At 40.9% G+C, this 23,906-nt stretch overlaps 2 protein-coding genes across 2 annotated transcripts in view; one reads left to right on the top strand and one right to left on the bottom strand.

Moving 5' to 3' along the window:
- Positions 1–4,851, bottom strand: part of LOC309700148 (dedicator of cytokinesis protein 9-like) — a 67,509-nt gene extending 62,658 nt beyond the window's left edge. The window contains exon 1 of the mRNA XM_082523580.1: positions 4,188–4,851. Within this exon, the coding sequence (XP_082379706.1) occupies positions 4,188–4,301 (114 nt within the window). The 5' untranslated portion in view covers positions 4,302–4,851. The remainder of the gene's footprint in view (positions 1–4,187) is intronic.
- Positions 4,852–8,789: 3,938 nt separating this feature from the next.
- LOC309700149 (bone morphogenetic protein receptor type-2-like) overlaps positions 8,790–23,906 on the top strand; it is a 45,553-nt gene continuing 30,436 nt past the window's right edge. The window contains exon 1 of the mRNA XM_082523584.1: positions 8,790–9,730. Coding sequence (XP_082379710.1) covers positions 9,652–9,730 — 79 coding nt within the window. The 5' untranslated portion in view covers positions 8,790–9,651. The remainder of the gene's footprint in view (positions 9,731–23,906) is intronic.

The following is a 23,906-nucleotide window of genomic DNA, read 5'->3' as shown; positions in this document are numbered from 1 at the left end:
TCTCACTTTCACACATTTACAGGGGCCACGAGGTTATTCAGGCTCATTAACAAAGAACCTAAAATATTAAAAGAAAAAGACAGAATTTAACTGGGCATGAGTATGAAGAAGTGGGTAAAGGCAAGGCAGGGAAATGGCAGAATGATGTATAAAATGTCTAAGTAAACATTTCCCACAGTTGGAAGTCATTATTAAAATGCCATAGGCTGTCCTTAGCTCCTTAGCTCTACTGCTTGGCCTCCACTTTGTTTACACTACAGCGTGTGTACGAGCACTTGTTCCAAGAACTGGCCTCACTCTTGAATTTAGACGATTTATTGCATCTGCGGGTATTCATAATTGATGACCCCGCGGGTGCTTAATGTGACACCACATTACGGAAGAGAAAGAGGGCAAGTTTAAAAATAGCCATCATCTCATCCATTATTAAACACAACCCAGAGATTTGATTCAGTATCCATTATGCCACTCCACACACTGGCCTAAGACAGAATTAATAGTCTACTGTGACATAACAGAAATGAAGACTAACACTACATAATGGATTGTTTTATGTAAGTTGAAGAGCTGTATGTACAGCAGCCCATGCCCATCTACCAAACACTTCCTGTGTTTTTCTCAATCCTGTATCCTTGTTGATTAAACCACCAAGCAACCACAGTCCAACACCAGCCAACCTCATTTTTGCTGGACCAGAGTTTTTAACTTAAATTAACAACTGAAAAGATATCTTTCAGGCTTCTGCTAACTATTTTCACTAATCCTATTTTTACCTGTGAAAAATCGTAGAAGGATATTACTAAATTTAGATATATACATGTATGTAGTTATTCATCTTAACTTTTATTTAATATTTCAATTTGCAAAGAGAGAAACAGAAAACAAGATATAAGGGCTTGACAGAAGTCTAAATGATAAGTCAGTTAGCTTAATATAATAAATTAAAGCAAGGGGGAGGTAAAGGTAGTAAACTCAGCCTACCAATATCTTTGAAGCTTAACATTTAAAATATGACAAAAATAAATATGACTTAAATATTAATCTAATCCGTGCTTTAAAAACAAAAGATTATATGGCTTAAGGGGTTATGTGTTGGACAGTCCTAGATTGGATGCACTGTTTTCTGAGTCTGACGATGACAAGAATTTATGACATGACAGTCATGCAACAATTTGTGAGCTTTACAGGCACCGGTGGATCACATTACTCTTAAACAGAGCTGTTTTATTTCTCCTTGTTTCCACTCTTTACATAGACATAGTTGCATGTGAAAACCCCACTGCAGTATTTTTAACTATCCTGATGAGCTGGTCAGGAATGATACATTTTTTATTTGTTTGTTTTACTATTACATGTGCCACAGAGCACACAAGTGCAGAATAATCTTCCTTCATACTGTAAATATGAGAGTGGAGAGAGTGGACAGCTTCAAATACCTCGGAGTTCACATCACGCAGGACCTGTCATGGTCCTGTCACATCAACACCGTGGTGAAAAAGGCCCGTCAGCGTCTCTACCACCTCAGACGCTTGAGAGACTTCCAACTGCCCTCCAAGGTGCTCAGGAACTTTTACTCCTGCACCATAGAGAGCATCCTGACGGGAAACATCTTAACCTGGTTCGGGAACAGCACCATGCAGGACAGACGAGCTCTACAGAGGGTTGTGTGGTCAGCTGAGCGCACCATCCGCTCCGAGCTCCCTGACCTGCACTCAATCTACAGCAGGCGGTGCTGGACCAAGGCCAGGAAGATCGTGAAGGACCTCAGCCATCCCAACAACAGACTGTTCTCTCTGTTGAGGTCAGGAAAGCGATTCCGCTCCCTGAAGACCAACACAGAGAGACTGAGGAGGAGCTTCTTCCCGCAGGCGATACGGTCTCTCAATCACACCACCACACAGTACTGACCCACACATACAGTTCTTACACACACACTGGACAGTCTGGACATTGTTTTCACTTCATCACTTAAATCACTTTAAGCATATTTGCACTGCACAAGACATAATGTGGATTGCACAACACTGGACACTACATTCTTCATTTCCGGTTAATACTTGTACAGCTGCTGTTATTGTGTATAGATTTATTTATATTTCTTCATACATTCTTATATAGTTCTATATTGTGTATTTTGTTGTACAGTTATTTTATTTTCAACTTTAATTTATATATTTTATCTTATTCTTTCCCAATTAAATTTACCCTTCATTAGGGCTGCTCAATTAATCGAATTTTAATCACGATTACGATCTGGGCTTTCAACGATCATTAAAAATGACAGAGCCGATTATTAGCCCCTCCCTAATTTATCCGCGACACCTTAAAGGCCGGTCCGTGAAAATATTGTCGGGCATAAACCGGTCCATGGCGCAAAAAAGGTTGGAGACCGCTGATTAAGAGGACCCGGGGGAAGCTCGGAAAGCTAAGCAGAAGTTATTTGGAGAGGAGAGTGACTGCTGTTGGTTGAAAAGAGAGGTTAAAAAAAAAAAAACTTCAGTGGTGTTGCACACTATTTTATATTATTTTCTAAAGTCATTGTTAACCCTTTAAATCCGGTCAGAGCAGCATGCTCCGTTTTGTGTAACTATTTTTAAATCCCTGTAGAACCCGAACTGAGTAAGCTAGCGCAATAATTTGTTTTGCATATGAAACCGGAGGAGTTGTACTTACATCTTATGCCATCAGCTTGTCCTCGGTCACGGTTTCGTTCCACATAAAGCTTTGCAAAAATTGCATAAAAAGCGCTTGCAGGAACAAAAACATAATATTCCAGAAACAGGCTTTGCCGATCCGATCAGCTGTTCGTAACACTTCCCACAGTGAAACAGACGTCAGCGCGAACGATCGCATGTCCGCCATTTCCTGCCCGAAACCGGAAGTGACGTCATTTTCGCGGAAAATGTAGTTTTTTACTTGTAGGCCTTAAAAGCCTATACTGGTCATGTTTAACTTTTCTGAATAGTTTCTGGGATGCTTAGAACTCAAATTGCACTGCTGGAAATAGTTTATTTTGATGCACCTGCTGTTTTCTTTGCAAATTTGCATCATAGGATTGTTTTTTTTGTTTTTCCTGCAGTATATAAAAATTGGTGTATCTCCAAAATAAAACTATGAAGATACTCAAACTAAATTTCCTGTTGTTGTAAACTATTTTTTGCAACTTTTTTGTATTTAAAGTTTTGAGGGATAAACCTCTTAAATTTCTCCAAGTAGAAATATATGTAAAAAAACAAAACAAAAACGATATAAATTTTTTTGTAGTTTATTGCACTTTTTTGCAATTAATGTAGTTACTATGGACTTAATGCATACATATTATTAAAATATGGGCTATAACAGTTATTTAGCAACTTGAAATGCTCCCACAAATGGCACTACAACATGTAAAAAAAAATAATATAAGCTCTGGCGGACTTGGTTCTATAGTAGGTCTTAAAGGGTTAAATAAATATCGTCAAATAATCGCGATCTCAATTTCAGTGAAAATAATCGTGATTATCATTTTTGCCATAATCGAGCAGCCCTACCCTTCATTCTAATTTGTGTTGTACAGTTATTTCATTTTTAACCTTAATTTATATTTTATTCCTTCCTAGTTAAATTTACCCTTTTTAATTTTTCATATTTATTTCCTATCTTATTCATAGCCTTTTCCTTTTTGGTTTTCTTTAGGTCACGAGCAGTTGTCCAAGCATTTCACTACATATCCATATCGTACTGTGTATGACTGTGTACGTGACAAATAACAATTTGAATTTGAATTTGAAATAAGACAGGCATATTTTGTTACCTTTGTCATTGTGTGGCCGTTTGGTCATTGTCTAGTTAAAAGATGAAACTGTGCGGGTCAGATGACAGAATGTGTATGGATGGGTGTGTTTAGCCTTCATTATGTTAGAGCTGGTGTATATTTCAGTTACCTGGCAACCTCTTCGGGAAAACAGTAGGTCGTGGCGAGTGTAAAGTATATGCACCAGAAATTGGCAGTTTGAACATAATGTTTTTGATACAGTAAAACACGCCATTCTTTAGAAGTACTGCCTTTGAGCAAGGCACTGAACTTTGCACCAAACAAATTCTCCTCTGTAGCAAGAACGAAGCAAACTACTCCAAAGGTACACTGCATGATACACAGTGGGTCAAATATGTTCATTCACTTGCCTTGGTAAGAGCCTTTCTCTTACCATCAACACTGACGTCCTGACAGCCTCGGAGACGCTCTGCCTCAGCTCTGCGGCGGTTCCCGGTTTGTTGAGACCCCGGGTAAACTTCCTCGTCTCCAGTGGCGCAGCAGCCATAGTATAGCCCACCTTTCATCAGACAGACAGGTCCCGCGACGAGCACACGGTGTGCGAGGTTGTTTACAAGCTGTCGCTGCAAAACGTAGATACTCTGCGCTCCGGGATGTCCGACTTGCCTAAGCGCAGAATCGTGCAGTTTTATTCTGTCGTCATGCTTTTCGTAAACTTAACGCTAGCGGACAGTGTAGCCCAGGATACCTGGCGACTGCGTCCCCAGTCAACAGCGACCAGAGAGCAACATCCAAAATCCTGCGGCGTCTCGTCCCGGCAGCCGAGGTCCCTTTCGCAAACAGACACGCCTCCTTTAGTCATTAGGACAGAGCTTTTTCAGCCATCATGTGCCTATCTGGCCAAGTTCTGTGACTCCATAGTGTAATTGTTTCCTCATACGATAGTGAAAGCTGCTGTCAGGTGGTTCGATTCCAGTGGGAAATACATATGGCCTGTGGACTTGAGTCAGGAAGGAAATTTGTAAAACTACAAAATTAAACACGACGAGCTACCCGCTGTGAAAAGGGAGCCTCGGAAATCAGAGCCCTTGAGTTGAGCTGTGGCCCATATTAACTACCCTTGAAACGGGAAACGTTCTAATGTTTTTCCGTGGTATAGATGATGTGAGGTTTAAGTGTTTTCTGTCTCTTTCCAATATTAAAAGCTTCAGTGTTTTCCATTGCAATTAGGGTTATTTGTTTTATATATTCATAAAAGGACTATATAGGAAAATATATATAGGAAAACTTGATTTTTGAGATTAGATGAGGGAAAACCACACACCGGTTAGTCATAGGCACGGGCTAACGTTGCCACCTGCTGGAATAATTACAGTGTACTTTAACACTTATAATGTTTTATTCACTACACAGAGGCAGTAAAGTAACACTAATGATTGAATAACAAACGATGCCTTAAATGACAATTGGAAAATTCTAAGTATAAGTAGGTAAATGCAGGAATAGTACATTATATATTAACGCTCGATCAATGACTAATAAAACGTTCTTGCTGAACGATTTTATTCTTTCCAAGAAACTGGACTTCTTATTTCTAATTGAAACCTGGCAGCGCGATGGTGACTTTTCATCCTTCATCGAACTTTCCCCGAGTGGGTACTCCTTCATCAGCCAGCCTCGGACGTCGGGTCGAGGAGGAGGTGTCGCTGCGGTGTTTGTCGGACATTTGTCATCCTTTGAACTACAGCTGGTTAGAATTGGAAATAAAGATCCGTTTTACTGCGCTGTAGTGTGTGGCCTAAACAGTATGTTTTAAAGGAGTTCAGTGACTTTTTATCCTCGACTTTGAAGCATAGTCGGGGATTTTAATATATACTCTGACCTCTTTGCCAGAGGTTTCCTTAGCGTCATGGATTCTTTTCATTTTACTCAGGATGTGTCTGGTCCCACACACACCAAAGGACACACACTGGACCTTGTTTTTACTTTAGGTTTAAACATTGATTTTATTTGTACTGAGGACATTTTTATTTCGGACCATCGTTGTATTCTTTTTAACCTGTCTTTTCATCTGTCTCTCTCTCCTATTCGACATGTGGTTAGCTCTCGCATCTTAAATTCCTCCACTGCTGTTAAATTTTCCGATGCCTTTAATTTAGTTTTATCTCCTTATAACGATGTTCATTTTGTAACAAATCTTTTTAATAATCATTGTCTTTCTATTTTAGACGTGGTTTGTCCTGTCAAAACTAGACTAGCTCAGGTTTCAAAATCGTCTCCCTGGATTAATGACAGCATTCGCTCCTTGAAGCGTTGCTGCCGTAAGGTTGAGCGTTTATGGAGGAAAACGCTTTTGCATGTCAAGCTCCTTCATTTAAAGATAAGATAAGATAAGATAACCTTTATTAGTCCCACACGTGGGAAATTTGTTTTGTCACAGCAGGAAGTGGACAGTGCAAAAGTTATGAGGCAAAAATTAGAATACAATAAGAATAAATACAGTACACAACTGTACAGAATAGAATAAAATAAAATACTATATACAGTAGAATAAAATAAAATAAATATACAATAAGATAAAAATAGAATACAAATACTATATACAACTGAGTAAAAATACAACGATGACAGAAAGGATTATTGCACTTAGTATTATTGCATATGTATGGATGTGTGTGCTTGATCAGTTAAAGTCTTTATTATGGAGTCTGACAGCAGTGGGGAGGAAAGACCTGCGAAATCTCTCCGTCCCACACCGTGGGTGCCGCAGTCTCCCACTGAAGGAGCTGCTCAGTGCTGTCACAGTCTGCTGCATGGGGTGGGAGATGTTGTCCATCAGGGATGACAGCTTAGCCGCCTTTTAGTCTCTTTTAGACCTTTTAGTCTCTTTTAACACTTCAGTTCGAGATGCGAGGGCTGCCTATTTCTCAGACTTAGTGTCTAAGAGCAGGTAACCCCAAGGTACTATTCAACACCATTAGTGATATTGTTGCTCCTGCTCCACCTGCTGTCCCAATTATATCAAATGAAGATTGTGAAAAATTTCTTTCTTTCTTCGTTGAAAAAGTCAGTAACGTGAGGAACAATATCTCTCCTTCTGTGTCTCTCTTGTCTGCTCCAACTCAAGCTAGGCCTGTAATTTTAGAAAGATTTTTACCTGTGTCCTTACCAGAGCTGGTCAAGTTAGTTAATTCGATGAAAGCGTCGTCCTGCTCTCTTGATATTTTACCTAGATCTTTGTTTAAAAATGTCTTTCAGTCTATTGGTCCCTGTGTGCTCACAATTATCAATACCTCACTGGTTTCTGGTCAGGTCCCTGTTTATTGTAAGAATGCTGTTATTCACCCACTGTTAAAAAAAAAAAACTAAGCTTCTCTTCTTAGTAGCTACAGACCAATTTCAAAATTACCGTTCATTGCTAAGATTTTAGAAAAGGTTGTGGCTAAGCAGCTTATAGCTGTTCTAGATGAATACAGCATTCTGGATAAATTCCAATCTGGCTTTCATAGAGCTCACTCAACTTAAACTACACTTCTTAGAGTCTCCAACGACATTTTGATGAGATGTGATGCAGGAGAATGCTCCGTTCTGTTGATGTTGGACCTGACTTCTACCTTTGATACTGTGGAACATCATATTCTGCTAGATAGGCTGAGACACTGGGTGGGTATATCAGGGGCTGCTTTGGACTGGTTTGAATCCTATTTGCATGAATGATCCTTTTCTGTGGCTACCTGTAAGTACAGTTCCTCTTCTACTTTTCTTGCCTATGGTGTGCCGCAAGGTTCAGTTTTGGGGCCTTTATTGTTCTTGCTGTATTTACTTCCTCTTCAACACTTATTGAGATTTCGTATCACTGCTATGCAGATGATATTCAGTTATATATCTCCTTTAAGCCCCATGATGTTTCCAAGCTACAGATTTTGCATAAGTGCATTAGAGGTTGGATGGCTGGAAACTGTCTTCAACTAAATGAGGAGAAGACTGAAGTCCTTGTTTGTGCTCCTAAAAATTTTGTACCTAGTGTTATGGAAAACTTGGGTCCAACTTGCTACATTTGCCAAACCGTCTATCAGGAACCTTGGTGTTATTATTGACTCAGCTCTGACTTTGGATGCCCATGTAAAATCTCTGGTTCGCTCCTGTTTTTATCACTTGAGAAACATTGCTAAGCTGAGTCCCATTGTATCGCGCTCCGAATTGGAAGTTGCCATTCATGCATTTGTTTCATCTCTTCTGGATTATTGTAATTCTTTGTTTACTTGTTTATGTAATGCCTCTTTGGAGCATCTGCAAGTTGTTCAGAATGCTGCTGCAGAGCTTCTGACCAAGTCCTCCAAGTACTCCCATGTCACACCCCTGCTGATTCAGCTGCACTGGCTCCCCGTTAAATTCAGAATCCACTTTAAGGTTTTGACCTTGACTTTCAGGGCTCTGCATAGACAAGCACCAACATATATAAGTGAACTTTTACATCCATACATTCCCAGCAGGTCCCTGAGGTCATGTGACCAGGGCTTGCTGGTTGTCCAACACACGAGGCTGAAAACAAGAGGCGACAAAGCTTTTGTAACTGGCCCCCGGATTGTGGAACTCTCTCCCTTTGAGCCTGAGATCTGTGGACTCCGTGGTCGCTTTTAAAAAACAGCTAAACACTCATCTTTTTAAACTTGCTTTTGGTTGATTTTTATTTTTAGGTTTTAGTTTCTGTGAAGCACTTTGTGATTTTTATCTTGAGAGGTGCTATATAAATAAAATTTTACTTTACTTTTACGTTATATTTGAGCATGTTTGATTGTTATCATCTTTTAACAAACAGCAGTTATTTATTTGTTTTTATCAATACCTATCGCTTTGTACTATAACCGTATTATAACGTTGGCGTATAACATTGGCGACTATTTTTCGAGGTATAAGATGTTAACGTCAGGCCGGTGTTTACAGTAATTAACGTTTCGACAGTTCCATCGATAGCCTGAATGCAGCACATGATTCAGGGTGTTGTATCCATAGTCTGCAGCACAGTGGCGCTGGCTCACCCCTCCCGCGGTGGAATTCTGTCCTCCACCCCCAACACCAACCCACAGCAACCTGATACCGGAGACGAGCGGTCCAGACAAGCCTGCAAACGAGGCGTTCCCAGCCGCCCCGTTCAGAACGAGAGATATCCATCTCCTCCCGCCGCCATCTGTCAGCGCCGGAGGAGTAGTCGCGGTGTACCGCACACCAGAAAAGCTCAGTATAGGCGCCACTGATTTATGAATTTTGTTTTCTTCTGCAAGGAAGCGCGAGAAATGAGACGGGACAGAGAAGTAACTGGCTTGGAATTAAGCTAGCGTCGGTTAGCAGTCAGCTTGCGACCTATCCGGGCTAAGTGGCTAATCTTTAAATGCCGAATTTATAGCTGTAAGTGTCGACGACTGGACATTTTTATAAAGGGTTAAAGCTGAGAATGGTTTGAAATCTAGACGAAAGAACTGAGTGCCTGATTTTTCGTGGTATTTACCCTCTTTGCCTAAGTTTTGTAGTACCAGACAGTAACCCCTGGCAGCTAGCATGTTAGCTAGCAGATATGGACGTTCCTCGCTGGCTAGTTGTGGATGGCAGATCCGCCAAACAAGTTAGCCGCTCGGCTCGTCTGTCCAGGCTGTGCTGGGGTCGGAAACGGGACTAACTTAACTTTCATTTGCACTTAACGATCGTGAACAAATCACCGACCCCAACCTAACAGCGTTACTTTTTTGCACAATTGCTCGATGTATTATTCCATGTCCGTGAGAGTAGTTCAAGTTATGACGTGAGGGAGAGGGTCTGAAAACAAAGTGGGAACTACAGAAGAAGTAAAAAGAAAACTCGGTGGACCTCTAACTACGAGACCAAAGTCAGTCAAGACTGTCATGGCTGTGGGCCGAATCACGATAAAGTCGCTGGCTGAATTTGGAATTTGCTTGGCGATTTTCCTGACTTCAGTGGCTGGTGAGTGTGTTACTGGTAAATTGATTTTTGGTTTGAGAGAAAATGTGCTCCTCATTAATATTTAATGCTTTCCTGTTGGTTTCTGCTTCTTTCTATACCTTCGCCATGGTGCAGATGTTTGAATATAAAACGATTTTCGTTTTTTGTTAATTGTATTTATTTATTTGTGTGTGTGTGTTTTGGCTGTGGTTAAAAAAATCCGAAAGACATTTGTTGCTCCCTGTGTTTGTGTGCGTCTGCCTCATCTGTTTGTTTTTTCTTCCCCCGCATCTTGTCTGGTTAGGTCTTTTCTGGAGTCTTCTATATCACTCATATCATTGAATGTAATAAAACATCATAGATATCTTCTCTTAAACACAGCAGCAAATTCACCCCTTGCTTATTTTAATCATTGGGTGTACAAAAGTGCTTAGAAAAACACTGCCAAACATACTGCAGCCATTGTCTGCCAAGTTGTGCCCCCTGTTCAAGACTTTGGGCTGAAGCCAGGCTTCTGTGAGACCTTGAGTGTGATAAGATAGTAGCAGAGCTGCACAGAGATAGTGGAGCAGTGTATGCAGGGAAAGGAGGAGAGAAGAGGGAGCAGGTGGAATGTGTGGGAAGGTATTTTAAAAGATGGGTGCTTTTGGTGAAGTTCAAGATTGTGCTCAGGCTCTGGCACCATGTTTGAAAATAGGGGGGTTTGTGTTGCCTGGTTTGCCCATCCCAGTGCGTGGGTGTGAATGTGTGTGCTTCTTAATAATGTATTATTATTTCTGTGAGTGTGTGTTATTGCCTAGGCTCCTCCATCCATTCATAGACAGGTTATTATCAGAAACCCACATTTAAAACTGCTGTTGCATAGGAAAGTATAAGAATGCATTTAGCAAAATTGGAATACACTGTGTGACTGTGTTCATATTTTAAAGCTGCCTGCGGATGGTGCCCTATTTGCATTTAGATGTGTATTTAACAGACAAGGTGGTTTTATAACATGACATTGAAGTCTGCTTTTTTAACCTATTGTGAGACCTATTGACTCGGGTTTGTACCTATCTAGTGGAGAAAAAGCATGATTCAATAGACAAACATTTCTTGAAGAGAGAGCCTTTCAGGTTGTGGCTAAAATCATTTACAGAGGTGTTTTAAAAAAAGAAGACAAACAAAAAGCAAAATGTAAATTGTGGTGATGTCATTTGATATTTAATTAATACTTTACCTTCATGAGTGTGGCTTACTTGCGCCGACTGTCAGAAGATTGACATATTACTTCAGTAATCAACACAAGGGCAATTAATTGACGCTTATGTGTGTATGTGTGGTGTAAACGACCAATAAATCCAAATCGTTGGACTGTGCAAAATTAATTAGGACAGCAGTCAGAGAGAAAGAAGACAAACTGCTTGCTCTCTATGCTGTTGCTTTATGAATGCAAAGCAGACACATCCCGGTGGTCACATCTTGAGGTCATCCTTGGAACGATAAAGATGAGAAGCAGCACAGGGCTGTATATCTGGCAGAAGTGTTAGTCATCTCTCTGACTAAACGTCTTGCTTTTTTTTTTTTTTTCTTCCTCCTCCTGTTGTCCCCTTTTCATGACTTTTCTGTTACCTCTGTTCATGTCTGAATTCCCTCTGCTGCCATGTGTTTAACCTGTTTGCAGCTTGGCCTGGGTCGTCCTTTCGCTGACTGTCCATGGTGACTCGTCAGTATGTGGATGTGGGTGTAGGTGTATGCCTGCTGCTCCAATATGTCATGTAGAAACCGTTTCAAACATGGCAGAAACTTGCACACCATACCTGCAGTGCGACCACAGGCTTTCTTTGTAACAGGGCTTTTATTTACAGAGAATTCTTTCCAAGTAAGGCCTAAGTTGTAGCATATTCATGCTGAAAACCTGTGTGACAATTTAAAAATATAAAAATTTTTCACCACAGCCAAAAACTTAGTCTTCTACCAGGTAAGCTGGAGATTTGGGGGTCCAAAGAGGATTATAGTAGCACCAATATACTATAGAATAAAAGGCCTGCTCATTTGCTCCGCTTTCCCAAACCTAAAGACATTGTCTCGAGGGCCCCATACTGTGGCGTTGACAGACCTACTGTTCCCTAGCCTGGTCGCCCCTCTCTAGCCTTGCAAGGCCACGGCAGGTCTCTTGAATCTGTCAGCTTGGCCACATCAGTGGCTCAACAGAAAGTGAAGTTAGTGGCTCAAGATTACAGACTCCTGTTGGACTGTGGTGTGGTTGTTAGATGTGCGTCCTGGCCCACATTGTAGGCCATGGAATTCTTTTAGCCAGGTGTAAACTGCTGTGGATCCTTTGATTTGCTCATTCTTTTAAAATGCAAGTTTGGTTGGAAAACATGTAGAAGAGGATGGATCAGAATTATTTAAATATCACTCTCAATAAAATTTGAGGAATTTGTCTTGGTGGCAGAGAGGTGGCGAAGATGGCACAGAGAGTACTTTCCCTGAGTTACAGGCTGCACCTATCAAATATTTTTAGGACAGTTAAATGTTCTCAAAAATAGTTTCTGCTTATCTTTTGTTCGTTGAAAGCTTTTTGGGAGAATTAGTAATCCAAATAGTGGCTTATTATGACGCACACTAATATAATCAAACCAAGCTTTAGGAATGATTTAACTGTCTTTACTCAGTGTCAGCAGTGTGAAAAAATTACCCAAAGCCCACAAGCTCAAATTACCAAGCTGTGTCCACTTTGGCCCTCACCCTACACTGCTGAGTGTGCATTAAGCTCTCAGGATGTGATGCCGTACATCCTGAGAAGCAGAAGGATAGTAAACAGGAGGACAGTCACTCATGAAATGCTAAAATATCAGCCACGTAGAAGCAGAAATAATATTTACATAACTGGAACAGTGCAAATTAAAAGCTTAGGCTGGAGAAAAGCACTGGCCTCACTTTGATTCCATGATATTTTGGTTGGTCCTCGTCATTATTTTTTAAGATGTGATACTGACTGCAGATAGAAACAGACCAATGGATGCTGGAATGGGCAGGAGGTGGGAGGTCATTTGATCTCTAATACAGCCAGCGTTGTACTCTATTAGCTGAAAAAAATCAATGTGTCTCTCTTCCAGTACCACTGGTTTAAGTTCTGGGCGGAGGTAAAAGCAGCAAGAGATACAATAGAGCAGTGTTTAACATGCTTCCGATTTGGCAAAAAGGAGAAATTAGCGGATGCTTTAGAAAACAAAAGGTGCAACCTTGAGATGGTAACTCAGAGTGACAGCCTATGATTAGTACGAGGCATTTTCCTTGACCAGTGCAGACAATACATCTAGAGTGTGCAAAAAGTGTTGTTCAGTGTGTGGATTAACAGTTCTGCTTGGGTTCGTGCGTACTTACATGAACAGAAGGTTTAAAAAGAAGGCAATCTGTTAACTGCCACTTATGTGGAATTTGCTGCAAATGTGTATCCTCCTCTTTGTAGGTTTTAAATCCTCAGACGTCAGTATTCCTCATGTCCACATTGACTTACAGTGATAGCTGCAACAGAATGAAGTGCAGTTATTATGTTCCTTAAAATTAGGGCTGCTCGATTATGGCAAAAATGATAATCACGATTATTTTCACTGAAATTGAGATCACGATTATTTGACGATATTTATTTAACCCTTTAAGACCTACTATAGAACCAAGTCCACCAGAGCTTATATTATTTTTTTACATGTTGTAGTGCCATTTGTGGGAGCATTTCAAGTTGCTATACATCAATACAACTGTTATAGCCCATATTTTAATAATATGTATGCATTAAGTCCATAGTAATTACATAAATTGCAAAAAAGTGCAATAAACTACAAAAAAAATTGAAAATCGCTTTTGTTTTGTTTACATATATTTCTACTTGGAGAAATTTAAGAGGTTTATCCCTCAAAACTTTAAATACAATAAAGTTGCAAAAAATAGTTTCCCACCACAGGAAATTTATTTTGAGTGTCTTCATAGTTTTATTTCGGAGATACAGCAATTTTTATATACTGCAGGAAAAACAAAAAACAATCCTATGATGCAAATTTGCAAAGAAAACAGCAGGTGCATCATTTCACTGTGGGAAGTGTTACGAACAGCTGATAGGAACGGCAAAGCGTGTTTCTGGAATATTATGTTTTTGTTCCTGCAAGCGCTTTTTATGCAATTTTTGCAAAGCTATATGTGGAACGAAACCGTGACCGAGGACAAGCTGATGGCATAAGATGTAAGTTTCATATGCAAAAAAAATTATTGCGCTAGCTTACATGGTTCCGGTTCTACAGGGATTTAAAAATAGTTATGCAAAACGGAGCATGCTGCTTTGACCGGCTTTAAAGGGTTAACAATGACTTTAAAAAATAATATAAAATAGTGTGCAACACCACTGAAGTTTTTTTTAACCTCTCTTTTCAACCAAAAGGCAGTCACTCTCTCCTCTCCAAATAACTTCTGCTTAGCTTTCCGAGTTTCCCTCGGGTCCTCTTAATCAGCGGTCTCCAACCTTTTTTGCGCCACGGACCGGTTTATGCCCGACAATATTTTCACGGACCGGCCTTTAAGGTGTCGCGGATAAATTAGGGAGGGGCTAATAATCGGCTCTGTCATTTTTAATGATCGTTGAAAGCCCAGATCGTAATCGTGATTAAAATTCGATTAATTGAGCAGCCCTACTTAAAATTAACATTTGGTAGGAAGTTAGACCAGATGTGCATTTAACAAAAGTAAGGGAAAAAGGCAGCAGAAATGAAGCAGGCCAGGTGATCAGATAAAGCACCTGATATTGGATTAATATTGGAATTCAGCTGGTAGTAATGTTTTAAAACCTGTATAAAATCTTGATTTTGTTCACCTTGACTTTTTATTTTTATTTTTATATGAAATATCACACTTTCCAAAGCATGGTTGCTGTATTATTGATGGCAGAGTTTAACAGTATTAATTAACCTGATGGATAATTGAAAAAATGTGATTACCTTAATTTTTTTAAGTCGAAAATTCAAAAGTATGAAACATTCTTTACATTTCCAACAAGCATTCAGCATTTTTGTGGGATAAAAAGTTAATGAAGTTACCTGGCTGGGACTATAGACAAAGCCTGTCACATGATGGCTTAAGCGGTCGTAGTCATTCATGTGCACTGCCTCTTCTTACATGAAAACCCCCCCAGATAATACAAATGACAGCGATGGTATCATAACTTACCTTTATTTACTGTGAGATTGAGTGTTGTTTCCACTTCTTTATTATTTTTTTCGTCTTCCTTTATTTATTTTATTTTTTTCAACTAAAGAGTATGTCTTAAATATATTAGTTGAATTGTTTTCCAACTACTGTTATTGGGTATTATCTTGCTACCTTTAGCCCCTAGGATAACAAAGGACATTAGCTAGTCCTAAGCTATTAGTCACTTGATTTATAGCCAATTATTTGATTTAGGGCTGCTCAATTAATCGAATTTTAATCACGATTACGATCTGGGCTTTCAACGATCATTAAAAATGACTGAGCCGATTATTAGCCCCTCCCTAATTTATCCGCGACACCTTAAAGGCCGGTCCGTGAAAATATTGTCGGGCATAAACCGGTCCGTGGCGCAAAAAAGGTTGGAGACCGCTGATTAAGAGGACCCGAGGGAAACTCGGAAAGCTAAGCAGAAGTTATTTGGAGAGGAGAGAGTGACTGCCTTTTGGTTGAAAAGAGAGGTTAAAAAAAACTTCAGTGGTGTTGCACACTATTTTATATTATTTTTTAAAGTCATTGTTAACCCTTTAAAGCCGGTCAAAGCAGCATGCTCCGTTTTGCATAACTATTTTTAAATCCCTGTAGAACCGGAACCATGTAAGCTAGCGCAATAATTTTTTTTGCATATGAAACTTACATCTTATGCCATCAGCTTGTCCTCGGTCACGGTTTCCTTCCACATAAAGCTTTGCAAAAATTGCATAAAAAGCGCTTGCAGGAACAAAAACATAATATTCCAGAAACAGGCTTTGCCGATCCGATCAGCTGTTCGTAACACTTCCCACAGTGAAACAGACGTCAGCGCGAACGATCGCATGTCCGCCATTTCCTGCCCGAAACCGGAAGTGACGTCATTTTCGCGGAAAATGTAGTTTTTTACTTGTAGGCCTTAAAAACCTATACTGGTCATGTTAGACTTTTCTGAATAGTTTCTGGGATGCTTAGAACTCGAATTGCACTGCTGGAAATAGTTTATTTTGATGCACATGCTGTTTTCTTAGCAAATTTGCATCATAGGATTGTTTTTTCGTTTTTCCTGCAGTATATAAAAATTGGTGTATCTCCAAAATAAAACTATGAAGACACTCAAAATAAATTTCCTGTTGTTGTAAACTATTTTTTGCAACTTTTTTGTATTTAAAGTTTTGAGGGATAAACCTCTTAAATTTCTCCAAGTAGAAATATATGTAAAAAAAAACAAAAACGATTTTCAATTTTTTTGTAGTTTATTGCACTTTTTTGCAATTAATGTAGTTACTATGGACTTAATGCATACATATTATTAAAATATGGGCTATAACAGTTGTATAGCAACTTGAAATGCTCCCACAAATGGCACTACAACATGTAAAAAAATAATATAAGCTCTGGCGGACTTGGTTCTATAGTAGGTCTTAAAGGGTTAAATAAATATCGTCAAATAATCGAGATCTCAATTTTAGTGAAAATAATCGTGATTATCATTTTTGCCATAATCGAGCAGCCCTAATTTGATTTGTAGAGATAGATTGTAGCATTGGCTGTGGTAGCAGGCCTCTTGATGACAACCTTAGCTTAGCCTAAGGATTCTCTAGAAGTGTGTTATTCAAACATTTTAGTTGTAAGTAGGACACTGGGAATGCTTGTCATCATAGAGGAGGATCAGTTATGCTGTTCCAACTTGAGTAGAGAGGAATCTAGTGTTTTACTTTACTGTGATACTTTCTTTGCTACTTACATTTGGAACATCTCTGCTAGCTACCCAGCGCTAACCAGAGACCACCTCTCTGCAAAACAGTGTTGATAGGAATAATTGATGCCGCTGGGAAAAACAAAAAAAAACTTTTGTAGTTTCTAAACTAGTTTTCACAATACCATTTAGCTGGTACAGCACTGATGCGAATCACAGTAAAGGGCAACTCAGGAAACCAAGAACATATGCATATAACATTCTTTATCAGCCCTGAGTTCAAACCACTTTAAAATACAGTACCAAATATATTTCAAAATGGCAGAAAATATGACTTATTGTAGCTTAAACTAGCGATGACTGTCCGCTCTTTGCATGGTAGCAGCATAATAAATTAACTACCAGAGTCATTGGCTTCCATTCTTTCTGTGACCTAATTGTTTCAGATCTTTTTATTGAGCTGAGATTTTAGTTGTGCAGAACATTACAGCACGTGTTAAATCTTAGAGAACAGGTGAAAAATCCACCATATCAGACAGCCACAGTCCTCTGGTAGAGTGGGTGGATGTGTAGGGGAAATCAACCAGTCAAGCTATTATGTAGCCCGTCAAGCCTGTACTTGTTCATTTATTCAACGAGAAAATATGTGTTATAAACACAGACTAAATTCAGACACAGCCTAAAATGAGAGCTTATCCATAAATCTGAGATTATCCTATACTCGCAAAATGATAATAAACACCTCTTCGGTCTAGTTCTCATCTGTGTTTTCATGAAATATTTGAGAAAGTTTTAAATATAGAAAGAGGGTGGGGGGTTGGGGTTTAGTATAAATACATGGTGGTCTGTAACGAAGGCCTTTAAGCTTTGAGGGGCATTACAAGCCACAGGATTAGCATAACTGTACCAGACCCAGACAGATACAGACTGAGTGGTGGTTTGGTTTTTTGTTTTTTTTGTTTTTTGGGGGGGGGCAGTCCCTGAGGCAACAGATGGGACAGATTAAAGCCCACTCTCCTCACCCCACATCTCCAGCATCTTAAAACTCAGCCAGGGGACTTGAAAAATTGGGAGTGTCAGAAAATACCTTAAATTCCTGTCCATCGTACTTCAGCAGCAAGCATGCACCCAAATAACAATATAATTTAGAGACACTAGTGTTTTAATGGCTGTCGGCGTGCAGCAGCTTGAGCTCTTGTGACACTGAAAACACCGTGCTCCTGGGCAAAGATAATGCCCCTCTGCATTTTCAGCATATTTGTGTTGTGTTGAGATGTGAAATGAAAACGTAAACACTAGAAGGAAATGAGTGTGTTTTAGTAGTACAGGTGTTGGAATATATTTGTTTGAGTCAGAATCAGCTCTGTTTAAAATTTCTATGTGCAGCATACTTTCAGCTCCACATAAAAAGCAAAGCAAGAGAGCACATCTCGCATCCTGGAGTAGACCGTGATCGCGTGCCAGCAGAGATGATGGTGTGTGCATGATGCACCAAGCACATTTCAGCCTTTAGTCAAAAAGCCCTGCTCTGTTTTTTTCCCTCCTTTCCTTTTCCACCCTGTGTCTCTAATCTTGAATGTGTGGAGAAAAAACAGCCAACACATCCATGCACTGGGTGACTTTTAATCAAGTCTCAGACTGCCGTCTCTTGCATTGGTGCTATGGGCCTTGGCAGCACTGAGAGAGGGAGAGAGAGCCAGATTAGATCGCTGTTGTTTTTTTAGTAGGGGAAGGGGGTAGTCCACAGGAGTGGGAGGGTGCACTGAAGGCCAGCTGGGGGAGGTGGAGAGAGATTAGCAAATAACTGGGCCATGGGTAAACACTCAGCAGTGCCCGCCACCATCCAATGAAGAGGCACAGAGCAGTAAACTACTCTGAAGCCTTCTGATATGACTACCCCCTCTCTCCTCCCCTCTCTCCTCCTCGGTCCACTGGCCTTGCCTGCATCTGACCCACAGCACCCAGGTACAGAGCCTTCCATGACCAATCATAAATGGAGAAGGAAAAAACACAGAACCCAAGTCAAGTAGAGTTGCAGGCAATCCAATGAAAAGTGATTACTGGACTGTTCCCATGGCTCAGACTGCAAATGAGTAAAGCCTGGGTCACTTGGCTTCATTCCATGCTCCACTGTCTTCCTTCTCAGTCTACTTTTGTATATTGAGCTACTAAATTCAATAAATACATTTCAGACAATGAATGTCTTTTCCTGTAAAGATTTAGATGTGAGTAGATGCTAAAGAAGTTGCCGTGTGACCCGTGTTCTCTGTTAATCTTGTGCACGCTTGTTATGTGCAGCCACACAAACAGAATGGAACTATTCAATGTGTTGCAGGTCAGTCAGTGTGGTATAATGATATTTTAGCCAGACAGGCAATCATGTGTTTAGATTGGGTGGGAGTGAAGGGTTTGGGGACTGTGGGCACGTTGCTTGACAGGATGAGGGCTTTTATTTGTTTTTATACCTCAACGCTCTTGTAGATTAAGCTTTATGAAAAGGGTTCATGTCATGACTTTAAATACTAATAGAAGTATTACTAAATAATTTTTGTATGCACTACTATTTTTATTTTATTTCTACCAAGCCAGGCATACAAGAGTGTTTAACTGTTTGTGGGTGTTGTCACAGGCTCTGCACTTCCTTCTGTTGTCCCTTTATGTTTCTCCTCTTTGTACTAGAGTTGTTCTGACTTCCACCATCTATACCAGTCTTATTGCTGAATTTGAGTGCTGACAAATGATAGAAAATGACAAAAGAAAAGATGATTGCTGATTAAATCTATACATGTTTAGCCTTCCCTTCCGCCTTTTTAGAAGTGGCTATTAAATGATAAAAGGGAAAAGGCCAACGAAAATTATAAATGATAAATAAGAGGTTGAAAATACATCATCATATGCATATGGTGGACAGCAATCTTGTATTTATAAACAAAAGTGGTGTGAGATATGAGTAAAAGACAGTGAAGAGGTGCAATAATAGCTGTTGTTTTCAAATTAAATTACGGTCAGAGGAGTCCCAGTGAGAAGCTGGGAGGTTCTCTGCTATCCATGTGTTCACAATACTGGGTATGGCATGACTACACAGCCCATACTAATCAGTTTTGTCAAAAGATTTCACAATGGTTATGTTTCAGTCATGCCGTACTCTCGAAAAGAAAGCCTGTAGCATAAAAATATACTGCTTAAATGTGGGTGACCTACGGTTTAATACTGTTTCTGAGCACATCCTTTGCAGGATGTGATGATGAAGCACTGGAGCTGCTGCCTTCCTCCTAACATGCTGCTCTCGGTACTTTCTGCTGCAACATGTGGATAAATTCAACGCTTCAAATAGCTACCAAAGTTAGTCGTGGGGGCTGTGCTGCAATTGAACAATCATGCTTGAAGTGGAGGTTTTGGCAAAAAGTTTGCTGACTCACCGTTGGAACAAATGTTGGGCAGGATCATTTCTTTTGCCATGAACAGTAGAACAGTCTTTTATAGAAGTTATTTTGAAGTGTTTTGTATTGATGATCCTTTCTAAAAAAGTATTTTAAATAGTATACCTGATTTCCAAGTTCTTGGTCAGAAAAAGTGTTTGTCTGTCTCTTTCAATATCAAAACACCTTGGAATTGCAAAATGTTTTCAACAGGGAGAAAATGTAAGAAACGCACAAAAGCTCTATTCAGACACTGAGATTTCACCGACGTTATTCAATAAGAAAAAATGTGACTAGAGAGATCAGTTATTTTTCAAATCTTCAAAGTAAAGAAAAATGAAAATACAGCTGCATCAGAAGACTTTCTGTGCCCATTGTCAACCGTGCAGCATTTATTTGTCATATTTTAGCTTGGTGGAATAGAAACAATATGAAGCCGTATGTATGATAAGATGTTAGTGTGTGTACTATTTAGTAATCAGAATGCAACACCCTGCTAGAATTTTACCGGCTAACCCCGGCAGAGCCGTCAGCCATTTCCTCATGAAAATGAAAATTCTTCAACATAGTTATAACTGTGAGTTTGAACTCCTTTCCCGCTTTACAAAGCATGCAACCCACAGAACAGAAGGCAGTGAGGAGCCCACAGGTTGAGGGTCGCCAAGGCCCACAGTAGACCAGGGTTGATAGCTTTATCAGATGATGGGAGCAGCGGAGGAGAGTTGGCTTCATGCCCAGCAGAGCTACCACTCCATCATGTCACCCTCTGCCCACACAAGCTAGCTTGACCTTGGACTGAGCACAGCCACTTTCCTTTGTCCGCCCATTTAAACAGTTTTCAGCCCCCCACACCCTCAGATGCAGGAAAGGGAGGAGCTGGGAGTAAAGGAAACTAAGTAGCATATTATGTCTCCCTTATCTGAAATTACCCACGGAAGCATCCTGTGCACACATTTCTTGCTGGCATAGCACACAGTTTTCCAGACATTCACTGCACACGAAAAAAGGAGAACGGACACTTTCTGACTTCTTACACAAAAATCAACAATATTACATTAGATTCAAGGTTTATTCTGATTTTATGTAATACGACCTATAAAATTGTTTTATTATTTAGGAACAAGGTTGGAACTTAACCATGCACACTGAGCTGCTTAAACTCTGGTCTTCTAGACACTGCTGTTATTACTCATCTTTTTATTGATGTTTTTTAATTGGTGCCATTTGGAACCCTTTAGCTCCAATCCTCACATACTCCTCTGTATGGGAATGTGTTATGTCCTTCAGGCTAGAGTTGAAATTGGTATTTGTATTAATCTATAATCTATCTATATATATATATATATATATATATATATATATATATATATATATATATATATATATATATATATATATATATATATATATATATTTTTTTTTTTTTTTTTTTTCGATAATTTTTATATATTCGTGAAAAAGTCTCTTTGCAGGATGGCGGCGCGCACAGACGCAGCGGCCCGGAGCTCCTACACTTTTGGTGGTACTGTGTATTATTTCACACAGTCTGGGGTTACTTCAATACAACAGAGATGATCTACTACAACTAAGCCGTGGAGATCTTCAACTAACATCCGAGTATCTCATCCCCCCCCGGAGATCGTTAAGCAACCCCCGGGGCTACCCGCAACAGCAAGCCGCAGGAGGAGACGTTGCGAGCGGAGGCAGAAGAGAGGCAAGCGGGGAGGCCTGTGGGCACGGCTAAAGACTAGTCCGTTTAAACCACCACTCCCGATCATATTCCTCTCCAATGCCCGTTCAATCCGTTACAAACTGGATGAAATACGACTGCAGATCGCCACTCGACGGACTTTTAATAACTGTTCGTGCATGATTTTCACTGAAACCTGGCTGGACAGCGCCATTCCCGATGCGGCTATCGATCTAGCAGGCCGCACCGCCTATCGAGCCGACAGGTCTGCGGACTCGGGTAAGAAGACTGGCGGGGGGCTGTGCATCTATATTAACAACCTTTGGTGCACGAACGTCACGGTAACGGAAAAACTGTGCAGTACAGAGGTAGAACTGTTGGTGTTAAAGTGCCGTCCATTCTATCTCCCTCGGGAATTTTCTGCCGTTTACATCTGCGCTGTTTACATTCCACCAGATGCTAATGCTAAGCTAGCGTTAGCACAATTGAGCAGCAGCATCAATAACAGCCTGGTAGCACACCCGGACAGTGTCTTTATTGCGGCTGGGGATTTTAACCACGCGGACCTGAAATCTGTACTTCACAATTTCCACCGTAATGTGAAGTGTGCTACCAGAGGAGATAGAACGTTGGACCAGGTGTACACCAACATGGCGAATGCGTACAGAGCCCAGGCTTATCCCCACCTGGGTCTGTCAGACCATCTCTCCCTTCTGCTACACCCAATATACACACAAAAGATCAAGAGCACTGGGATTACAACCAAAACCGTGAGAACATGGCCGCAGGATGCTATTCCGATGCTTCAGGACTGTTTCCACTGCACAGACTGGGATGTATTCAAGGTGCAGGACACTGACAATCGTGTCGCATTGGACAGTTACACCTCCACTGTCTTGGACTACATCTGTTTCTGTGTGGACAATGTAACAACTTGGAAACGATTCCGTGTGTTCCCTAATAATCCACCCTGGATGACACACGGAGTTCAACAACTTATTCGAACAAGGAACAACGCTTTCAAATCCGGGGACCAGGAGGCATACAGTGCTGCCAGGGCCAACCTGAGAAGAGGCATCAAGACTGCCAAGCAGCAGCACAGGAGGCGTATCGAGGCCAGGTTTGAGAACAACACAAACCCAAGGCAGGTCTGGGAGGGCATCAGGGCTATCACGGACTACAAAAGAAGAACACCATCACCCTCAGCCGACAGTTCTACTCTGGCTGAGGATCTAAATCTCTTTTATGCCCGTTTTGACAGGGAGAACACCGACCCTGTCCTGTCCCCTCTCCCCTCAACCGACCCTGCTCCGGTCCTGAGCACTCATGAGCTGAGGCGTGTGTTCCGGAGCATTAACACCAGGAAGGCGGCCGGGCCGGATGGAGTGCTGGGCCGGGTGCTAAAAGACTGTGCTGCGGACCTGGCGGACGTCTTCACCTCTATATATAACACCTCGTTGTCCTGTTCACTGGTACCATCCTGTTTCAAAGCAGCAACCATCGTTCCCATCCCAAAACAGTCAAATGTCACATGTCTGAACGATTTCAGACCTGTGGCACTCACCCTCATTCCCGCCAAATGCCTGGAGAGACTGGTCATTAAACACATCAGAGCTGCTTTTCCACCATCCCTGGACTCGCACCAGTTTGCATACAGGGAGAACCGGTCAACCGAGGATGCGATCGCCACAGTGCTGCACACATTACTGAAGCACTTGGAACACAGGAACACCTATGCACGGCTCCTCTTTGTAGACTACAGCTCGGCTTTTAATACCATCCGGCCATACAAACTCCGTCCCAAACTCCACCAACTGGGACTTAACTCCTCTCTGTGCAACTGGATTGTGGACTTCCTCACTAACCGTAGACAGAGTGTCAGAGTGGGTAAGAACACCTCTTCCACCCTTGTGGTCAACACCGGTGCCCCTCAGGGGTGTGTTCTGAGCCCTCTGCTATACACTCTCTTCACCCATGACTGTATTTCCTCCTGCGCGTCCAATCTCATTGTTAAGTTTGCAGATGACACTACAGTGCTCGGACTTATATCCAACAATGATGAGACAAACTATAGGACAGAGGTGCAACAACTAGAGTCATGGTGCCACGACAATAACTTGGTCTTAAACACCAAAAAGACCAAGGAGATCATTGTAGATTTCCGGAAGAGGGGTCATAACA

The sequence above is a fragment of the Aulonocara stuartgranti genome, assembly GCF_965226115.1.
Source record: "Aulonocara stuartgranti genome assembly, chromosome: 23".
NCBI classification, from domain to species: domain Eukaryota; kingdom Metazoa; phylum Chordata; class Actinopteri; order Cichliformes; family Cichlidae; genus Aulonocara; species Aulonocara stuartgranti.
Note: the sequence above shows the minus strand (reverse complement) of the source record. Positions and strands in the feature narration are given on the sequence as shown.